This window comes from Rhagoletis zephyria, unplaced genomic scaffold, assembly GCF_001687245.7.
Source record: "Rhagoletis zephyria isolate East Lansing unplaced genomic scaffold, Rhagoletis_zephyria_1.1 Rzeph_scaffold_00592, whole genome shotgun sequence".
Classification (NCBI taxonomy): domain Eukaryota; kingdom Metazoa; phylum Arthropoda; class Insecta; order Diptera; family Tephritidae; genus Rhagoletis; species Rhagoletis zephyria.
This window is the reverse complement of record NW_016157676.1, coordinates 108,502-118,944: the sequence shown is the minus strand read 5'-3', so window position 1 is coordinate 118,944 and position 10,443 is coordinate 108,502. Positions and strand designations below refer to the sequence as shown.

At 35.5% G+C, this 10,443-nt stretch overlaps 1 protein-coding gene across 1 annotated transcript in view; it reads right to left on the bottom strand.

Annotated features, from left to right (window-relative positions):
- Positions 1–10,443, bottom strand: part of Top3alpha (topoisomerase 3-alpha) — a gene marked incomplete at its 3' end in the record, with an annotated part of 123,675 nt that overhangs the window by 90,375 nt on the left and 22,857 nt on the right. The window contains exons 3-4 of the mRNA XM_017612950.1: positions 7,678–7,993; positions 7,463–7,602 (exon numbers count right to left, since the gene is read on the bottom strand). Coding sequence (XP_017468439.1) covers positions 7,463–7,602; positions 7,678–7,993 — 456 coding nt within the window. The remainder of the gene's footprint in view (positions 1–7,462; positions 7,603–7,677; positions 7,994–10,443) is intronic.

Here is a 10,443-nt window from a genome sequence, read left to right as displayed (position 1 = left end):
ATTTAATTGAGTTAAATTTTCAAACAGGTGGCAAACCTCCTCAAACATATTTTCGACTGTAAGTCTTCTTAAAACTATTTAGTTTGATACCCACATTGCAATATTTCGTTTATTTAATCAATTTAACTGAGTTACAATTTTAAAATAGGTTGCAACGCCCCTCAAAAATATTTCCAGCAGTCATGTTTTTTAGACCTCTTTAATTTGATTCCTATATTGTAATAAGTCATTTATTTTATCGATTAAATTTAGTTAAATTTTCAACAGGCAACAACCCTCCTCAAAAATATTTTCGACTGTAAGCCTTCTTAAAACTCTTTAGTTTGACACCCACATGGCAATATTTTATATATTTTATCGATTTGACTGAGTTAAAATTTTCAAATAGGTGGCAACACTCTTCAAAAATATTTCTAGCAGTTATCATTCTTAACCCTCTTTAATTTGGTACCAATATTGTAATATTTCATTTATTTCATCAGTGTATTTTAGTTAAACTTTGAAACAGGTGGCAACCCTAATCATACATATTTTCGGCTGTAAGCCTTCTTAACACTCTTTAATTTGATACCCACATTGCAATATTTCATTTACTTAATCAACTTAACTGAGGTAAAATTCTCAAATAGGTGGCACCCCCGTCAAAAATATTTCCAGCAGCTATCTTTCTTAAACCTCTTTAATTTGATACCCATATTGCAATAATTTATTTATTTTATCAATATATTTGGGTTTAAAAATTTTCAAATAGGTGGCAACCCTCCAATTTTTTGCGATATCATTGGTTCTGGTATTATACCGAACAATACAAAAAAAAAATTATTCAAATCGGTTCAGAAGTTCTTGAGTTTTGACGACCGTGACATACGAGCACAACATTTTTATTAATATAGAAGATAGGATATAAGATTTCAAGTACGGTGTGCAACAATAATTAATTAAATTTTCTTGCGCTAAATAAATTAAATCGCTTTCAATTCGTTTGTTTGTTTTGCCGCTCGTTTGTTATGTCTACCGCTGCTCCCCCTCCACTGAAACGTCGACTGAGCAAAGGCTCTCCCTCTGCAAAAACAGCTAAATTTGATGAAGGTGCAGTTATCACAATCACAGCTGTATACAATAAGTTGGAAGAGGTAGATCAGAGGGTACAGCAGCAGACTGAGCAGTTGCGGCCGCTAATCGAGAGTGTCTCACACAAAATTATAGAAGTGGAGAACAAATTGACAAAACTGATTGAGGAGGAGATTTCGTCACTCGCTGCTGCTGTAGCTGAATCATCTACGCACATTTCGTCATTGAAGGAGAGAGTGGAAAAGTCGAAGTCAGAAATTGAGTGCTTGAAAGCGGAATTAGCGAAAGGAGTTCAGCAGAGATCGACTGCGGACATTGCTGCGGATGCCGTCGCGTTTGGCGTTCCATATAAGGAAGGGGCAAATCTGAAGAGCATTTTCTTCCACACAAGGCCTTCACGTGCTGGCCTCAATGGCGCGATTGTGATCAAATTTCATTCCCCTCTTGATCGCAATCGCACTCTCCGTGCTTTTGGCGACTATCGCGGGCGTATGAAGTCTGCTGTTCCCCTCCAACCCCTTGGCATCCAGGGGAATTTTCACATATTTGAAAACCTAACCAAAGAAAATAGACTACTTTTGCAAGCGGCCATAAAACTGCGGCATGAGGGGAAGTTGCAGTCTGCATTCACTCTCCGCGGTTGTGTGCATGTAAGATTAACCAATGATAAAGCAAGCCAACCTACCAAAATTTCGTGCGAAGATGATCTGGAGCAGTTTGTTGTAAGCTTGTGTGTTTGTTTGATTGTATGTTAGTTGTTTTGTTTTTTGTTTGTTTTTGTAATGTAAAGATAGCGAAACTCAGTTTGTTTTGTTCGGTTTCTTGTTTTGTCTTCATTTTTGTTGCCTTAAAGTTGCTTTTACTTCTGCTGCTTTAAATGAGTGCGAATAATAGAACGGCGAATAGCATTGAAGACAATAGCCTTGCAATGCTGAACATTTTGTGCAGGCGCCAAAAGGGGTTCAACGTTGTGCACTTTAATGCGCGCAGCTTGAATAATGAAAAAATGGATGTGATCAGAGGAGTATTCGAATTATCTAGTGTTGATGTCATTTGTGTATCCGAGACTTGGTTTATACCTGAAGTAAAAGATGTCCACTTTGACATTAAGGGTTACACACTTTATAGAACAGATAGGAAGATCAAGAGGGGTGGTGGTGTCGCTATGTATTGTAAAAAGTATTTAAAAACTCGGTTGAAATCAGGAATATCTGGTAGCGCTACTGAGCATGTGTTAGTTGAAGTGACTAGTTCATCGTCTAAAGTCCTTTTGTATTGCGGTTGTAATCCTCATAAATGTTGTAATGTGAATGAATATTTTAATATGTTGTCCTCTGTCGCTGTTGATTATAATGACATTGTTATTTGTGGAGATTTTGATGTGAATCTGTTATGTAGTGATTTGTATAGCTCTCGCTTGTTAGAAGAAGTCTCCGGTGTTGGTCTAGATGTGGTTAATGTGTCTGTACCCACTAGTATGGGCAGAACTGCTGTCCCAGCCTTCTCGATTATTTCATTGTCTGATACGTCCATTGTTTTGAAGTTTGACCAAATGTCATTTATCTCGGACCATGATCTTATTTTTTGTGCATTTGATATTAATTTTGGCAACCATAGTATTTCAGCTAGTCCATCCGTTTCACCAGATTACCGTTTACTAGACGCAACCAATCTTTTAAAATCCATATCAAGTATTAATTGGTCCGCTTGCTGGGGTTTAAGCTTAGTGAACGAGAAATTGAGCTTTTTGAATGAGATCGTTTTATATCTGTATAGTACTCACGTTCCAAATCGCACTTACCATGGTAAATCTCCCTCGTGCCCTTGGTTCAACAAATCGGTTCGGGCGATGTTTGTAAAGCGAAATAAAAGATATTCTCTCTGGAAAAAGAACCGCACTGAGGACAACTGGCGTGCATATAAACTTATCCGAAATGAGACCACGGCCATCATAAAGCGTGAGAAGTGCAAGTATTATAGCAAAATGTTGGATATCTCGCTACCAAATCATGTTTTGTGGCGCAACCTAAAAAACCTTCGTATACATGTTAGTGACAGTCCTGATTGTTCCCTTAGTCCTGAAGACCTTAATGATGCTTTTGTCAATCGTGTTACCCCATCTTGTATTAATGCTTGCTTTACATCCTGTCCTTCATCTGTTGTGTCTGCTTGTCAAGTCTTTGAGTTTAAAGCTGTGTCAGAAGTTGAAGTGNAATCAGGAATATCTGGTAGCGCTACTGAGCATGTGTTAGTTGAAGTGACTAGTTCANGAGCATACCAATTAAATTTGTAAAAATAATTGCACCGTACATTCTGCTTACTCTCACCCATGTCATCAATCATAGTATCACAACTTCATGTTTCCCTGATGCATGGAAGGTTGCCATGGTGCAACCAATTGCTAAAAACAAGTCTGCGTGTAGTCCCAGTGATTTTCGACCAATAAGCATTTTACCCGCACTCTCCAAAGTCTTCGAGATATTGATGTCTGCCGTCTCCGTTCCAGTCAGGCTTCAGAGCAAAGCATAGCTGCTCCACGGCTATCTTAAAAATTTTAGATGGCATTAGAGTACCGTTTGACAAAAACCAATTGACTTTATTATGCCTATTTGACTTCTCTAAAGCTTTTGACTCTGTGAATCATGACTTACTTTGCAAGAAGTTAAAATACTATTCTGGTTTTGGGGATTCCGCAACGCGTCTCATGCGGAGCTACGTGGCGGGTAGAACCCAGTGTGTTAAAGTAGGCTCGAAAACTTCTGGTCTAAAACCACCGCTAGCTGGTGTACCCCAAGGATCTATCTTAGGTCCATTATTATTCAGTCTCTTTATAAATGACATCTTTTCTGCTTGCCAGCATGTATATATGCATGCGTATGCTGATGACATTCAGCTATATCTGTCTGGAAATTATGGAGAAACAAGGGAAATCTGTACAAGGTGTACAAGTGAAAAATCGTATGTGCTACCTATATCTACAAAACGAATAAGTTTTGCAAATATCCCGCCTTTATATATTGCCGATAAGTGTCTTAAGCTCGTGTCAAAAGTGGCCAACCTCGGGTTCATCATTAACAGTAGCTTAACGTGTGATGACCATGTGAGCTCGATAGTTAGCAGAGTGTATAATATCTTAAGAAATTTAAGCATGTCTGCAACTTTTACGCCGGTCCATGTTAGGAGAAAACTTGCTATACAACTAATAATGCCTACCATTTGCTACCCTGAACTAGTCTACAGTAAACTAAGCTCCAAATCTGCTCATAAAATTGATGTTACATTCAACCATGTTACACTCTATGTGTTCGGGTTGGCAAAATTTGACCATATCTCTGGTTGGAGTATGAGTTTACTAGGCTGTGAAATTGCTAACTATCTGAAACCTAGAAACTGCATCTTTCTCTGTCGGCTAATTATGTATAAGGAGCCTAGCTATCTATATGACAAGCTCATTTTCCCTAAGTCAGCTCAAATTAATGACTTGATAGTACCAAGTTATAATTATCAAACCTCCGCGCGGCTATTCTTTGTCAATGCTATTCGTACATGGAACTCTATTCCAATGTCCATTCGCAGTAGTCTAAGTAAAAGCAACTTTAAGTTCGTTCTATATTCGTACTTTCGTTAAAACAAATATATACATATGTATATATTTTGCATAATTATGAGTTTCCCTATCTAACTATATATTTTTCAGCCATTGCGGATAGCCATTGTATTGATTTTAAGTGTATGTTTATTACAAATCTTAGTCTTAAGAATTACTATTTATTTATTTTATTTTTCTGACTTTTCCTGTTATTTGTTGTACTATAAAAGATCGTAGATCATATTGTACTAATGTTTTTTCGCAATAAATGAAATGAAATGAAATAATCGATGTTGAGTCAATTAGCTTCAGCAGTTTTCGTGTTTCTGTAATTTCCCGTTATATGGGAGGTGGGCCTGGCTATTGCCCGATTTCAATAATTTTCAGCAAATTTTTTAGCTGGATCCTAAGCAAGGCTCGTACCGAGTTTGGTAAGGATTGGTGAAGCGGATACTAAGATAGAGTATTTCATCATAAGTGGGCGGGGTCAAGCCCCGTTTCGAAAAAATTCACAATAATATTATATTGTACCGAAATTCTACTTCACATACTAATTTTCAACAATTTGTATCAAATATTTTCTGAATTATCATAGTTGTTGCATTTTTCGAAAATACTGTTATATGAGAAGGGGCGTTGTTACGGTCCGATTTCGCGCATTTTCAAGAGCAACCTACCTTAGATAAAGGGCCACAACCTACAGTATCGGTCATATCTATAGCACGCCATTTCAAAGTGATATTGTGTGCCACTTATGTCTATTTATTTATTTTTAAGAATTTTTAATTAAAATACAGTTCTTTCTCTAACAAAACCCATATAAACCCAAGTTTAAAAACTTATAGAACCCTACAAAAAATTTTCACCTAAATTTCAAACTTTTTTCTCGGAAGTGTTTGAATTTTTCTGAATACACAGTTTTGTAGCCCAATCAATTTTAGTCTGATAATGTGCACGTTTCAAGTGGCTAAAAGTTACCGCTGATTTTTTAGAATTTTTTTCACCAAGGATGTTACGGTTTTCTTCCATATACAAATAAATTGAGTTTATTCATTATATGGAAGCCAATGCGACAAAAAAAAAAATCTAAAAAATTAACGGTAATTCGTAGCCACTTGAAATTTGCACATTATTAGACTAAAATTGCAGGGGCTAAAAAACTGTGTACTCAAAAAAATTCTATCACTTCCGAGGAAAAACTTTGAAATTTAGGTGAAAATTTGTTACACTTTTTTGTAGTTTTCTACAAATCGTTGTTGTTATAATACCCTTGTGCGCAAGTGCGCTCGGGTATAAGTATTACACATTTTTAGTGAAATCTTTTACAGCAGTTAATTAATTAATGACAATCGAAAAAGCAATAATATATAATTTCTATAGTAAATATTAACTTAAATTTTTTCCGCAGAGGGTTTGTCCAAATATTGATATTTGCTCGTTTCATGTATTGGTTTCTGCGTTACAAATTGGTCAAACCAGGAATCATAAAACTATTAAATGTATACCAGTTCACATTTAAAAGAGGACAAGTTATACAAGATCATCAAATATTTAGCCAAACCCAAAATTGTTCTGGTTAGGATCGAATATGTATTTTTATTTATTTACTTGTTTATTGTCTACCGATTTCTCTTACAGACTAAACATTAACTTAAAGTTACTTATATCTAGGCTAAAGTTCAGGTCTCCAGCATAATCATTGCCCATGCGAACACACTCGTATGTGTTCACTAAAACCATAATTAGTCGTATGTGCAGTTTCTACGAAAAAAAAATGTCTCCTTAATTCACGGAATGGGGCTTGATACTTAACTAGAACAGCGATTTGCTCACAGTAGATATTAGAGTTTAACAGTTTATATGTTTATATTTTTAAAAATACCTTTGGAGGTCAGTTTTCTAAAAATTACATTGCATGTGATATCAGTCAACGTATAATATATTTTTACCTAATACAGTTATTAGAGAAAATATACGAAGTATGCACTGTTTTTAATATTTTTATTGAGCTTTGTACCACGATTGTTTTATTAGGACAATTTTAAAAAGCAACAAAGTCTAAGCGGTAGAAGTTATTGCAGCTATTTCGGAGATCACCACATCTCCTCATCAGACTTCTTTTTTCTAGACTTCAGCAGGGATCGAACCTGCGAAATCGATGTGCAAAGTCAGAAGCGTTAACCACTGAGCTATGTACACCCCGTAAACTCTTGTTGCTAATTCATTTTCCGTATTCAACCAATACTATCAAGTTCAGCTGATTTGCCGCTATTTAAACTCGACACGACGTAATCGATGTGCAAAGTCAGAAGCCTTAACCACTGAGCTAAGTACACCCCGTACTGTTTGTTTTACAATTCCACCCCAAAGGTATGCACTTATGTAAACTACTGAGAAACATCGAAAACATCGATGGTCCCAAATATCGCTTGTTTTCCAGCTCTAATTTGAACCGATTAGGATGATTAGTTTTTTATTAGGAAAGTTGTTGTTGCAGTTCTAATGATTGCATCATTGACAAAATAAATAACTGACTCTTTATAATTTTATTATTACCGCACAAAAATTCGGGTGCATAATTTAAGTTGGTTGTATTTTTTTTTATTATATGCATTCATTTGAAAAATGGGCACATACAACTTATTGGAACTATATAGAAACAACGTTTAAAAAGAGCTTTTGAATTCTAAAAGATGAACTAGCAAACATCTTTATAATTAGGGAATGATTTTAAAGGTATTTTTGATCATATACGCGCGGTAATTTTTTCGGTCACAGTATTTTGACTAAAAAAAAGCATACCTGTTACTAGTTTTGTGGGATGAATAGGCGGATGTGCCTGATCACTTTTGTTGCCATTCCGAGGATTAGGACCCCATTCGCCTACCCGACGCGCGAAATTGCCCCAATCCGGATGTTGATTGAACTGCTCGACTAAGGCTCTATAATTAAGAGATAGTAAAAAAATATATAAACAAAAATTACTACTTTTAAAACACACGCACATATATACCTACCTCAAATCTATATCCTTAGAGAATTGATTTGTTTCTGTGCGTGGATAACTGATTATACCTTTGGAATAAAGCTTTTCTGCAATAGTCATTGTTTCTTTCGCCGAAATTTTAAGCTTACGCGATCCTAACTTTTCCATCTCTACAGTGTCCAATGGAGTTGGTCGCCACTTATGTTTTGTTTTAACTGTAACTTCTTCGACTTTTGCTTTTGGATCGGCCAAACACAGCAATAGGTAATCTTCACAAGCCGCTTTATCAAATAATCGGTTCCGAGCCCAAATGAAATCGACGGTTAGATCATCAGTCATGTGTGAAACTGTTAAAGTGTTTTATGTAATTAAATTTTGATTTTACAAATATGAATGTACTCTAACTTATCAAACAAACTACAGCACATATACATTAGAACCGGGTCGGTCCTTGTACAGTAGCAGGAAGTTTCTAGTCAGTTGACTCATAAGGCGGCCTAAAGCTAATATATATAACTCAGTCAAAGTCGACTTCAACCCTCATATTCTTTAACCCTAGGGTTAAATGCAAGCGTCAGAAAAGTCATGGCCGATGAAATGAGAGAATTATTTTACCTTATGATATATTTATCATATCCACTGTGAAGAACCTGACAATGAAAATAATGTACATTGCATATGAACGCCGTCTGTTAGTAAATCAAATAAATAGCACTATACAACTTTAGATCCTATAAAATAACGTAACACAATGGGACTCATGCATACTCATAAGGTTAAAGAAAATGGATTATGTGCATTTTAGGCGTAAGGCCTTTGTATTGAAAATGTATGGCCAATATAAAATATGCACCGAAAAGTTTGAAGTCTCACTATGACGTCTGTAAAAATAAACTTATACGAAAATTTTTGAACTTGAGTATGTACAGTCATGTGAAAAATTGAAAAATAACACGGTGCTACAAAAAAAAAGTAATGAAATACACCGGTAACTAAACCTAGTGTAGGTTGTAGCTATGGGTAAGTACAACATAAAAATATGTCCGTATAGTTCCTGAACCCTCCATTTTTACTTTATTTAAAAACAACCGCTACACATTAGGTCAAATGATTCATTCGGCTGTGCGAAAGGCCAATTTCGTAAAGGCAGTTTTACATTATGTTTTGTTGCCATTCTGTAGGGAATACACCAAAATAACAGAAACTTCACTTCATTTTTGTAAAATAAAAAACACCGTTAGACAGCAATAAACAAAAGTTACACTTTTAAAACGTTATTGACACGTTGTTTGCGCAACCGGTTTATTTTGTAAGTTTCAAGTGCATTTTTTTTTGTAGAGTTCGAAAAATTTAAGGAAAATTTTAAATTGAAAACAAAACTATTACAGGTCTATTCTGCGCGTTACCGAAGATTTTGTAACCGGGAAATTTTATTACCAAAAAATTTTACCAGTTCTTGTCACCGCGATTTTAGGAACGTTGGTAATGCGGTTAAAATATTCAGCGATTCAGCTATGAAGAATTGTGCAAATTCTGGCATTGCATATTTCACGGGGCAATACTTTGTTACCAGCTTATGACATGGTAACAAAATTTACCGGTTACAAGAGTATACAGAATGCGAAAAGGGTTTAAAAATTGACAGGAACTTTATTTACCGGGTACAAACTTTTTATTACCAGCGCAGAATAGACCTGTAAGTGAGAACCTATGTCCCAATCAAAAACAGTGATTTTTTATCATTTGTTTGCAAAAAAAACTACCTTATTTGCATAACCTCACAAATTTTCTGATTTATTTCCATTTATGATTTTATGTAAGCTTTTACAATTTTGTTAACTTTCGGCAAACGAAATAGAAAAGGAAATGGATTTTTTCTGGGCTATCATGCTATTACAAAAGGCGAGTTGTTTGAAGTTTGGCTGATTGGATGTTCGAAAAATGGTTGTCAACCATGTTGAAAAAAAAGTTTCTGCTGCTGATATTTGCGAAAGTTCCATTAAACTCTTAGGGCCGGTTGTTCAACGTCTGATTAGCACAAATCGGAGGTAGAATCTCCGGTTAAGCATAACTACTGCTTTATCGATCACATGTTACATGCATGATGTCGAAATCGTCGATAGTGTAGTGGTAGTGATAACCAGACATTGAACAACCGGCCCTTAGAAGTAAAAACGCGTATTTTTTGTAATTATTTATCAAAGAAATACGAAAATTATGGAAAACAATTTGGAAAGGATGCTTTAGATCTGAAAACATAGCGTTTCTTGCAGATGAAGTTCTTTTCGAAATCAAAAAGCCAACTGTGTCGACCAGCAGCCGGATTCTAACTTTCGCTATCGCTAAAATGCTAAAGTACGGAAGCTAACATTTTTTCCAAATTTTTAGCTATCTCTAAAAATTGCGGTGCTTCCCTCCCTTTCGCTAAAAATAGGTAAGCCTCAATTTTTTGGTGATAAATAGTCAATTTTAATGGTGATAAATAATGATGAGTATGTGATAGCGAAAAAATAGCAGCCTCGATTTGGATCAGTGTTGCCGTTTTAGCCCTTTGGTGGCTAGATTTAGCTACCACATAGTTTTTTTGGCCACATAAATTTAAAATTGCCCCTGGCCCTTTTATTTAGCCCTTTGGAGAATTTATTCATACTTGGCATGAGAAAGTTGTATATGCTTAATTTGATCTATTTTTTTTTTCATTTATGTAAGAGATGAATTTTTAAAATAAGAAAGACTGNGGCCCTTTTATTTAGCCCTTTGGAGAATTTATTCATACTTGGCATGAGAAAGTTGTATA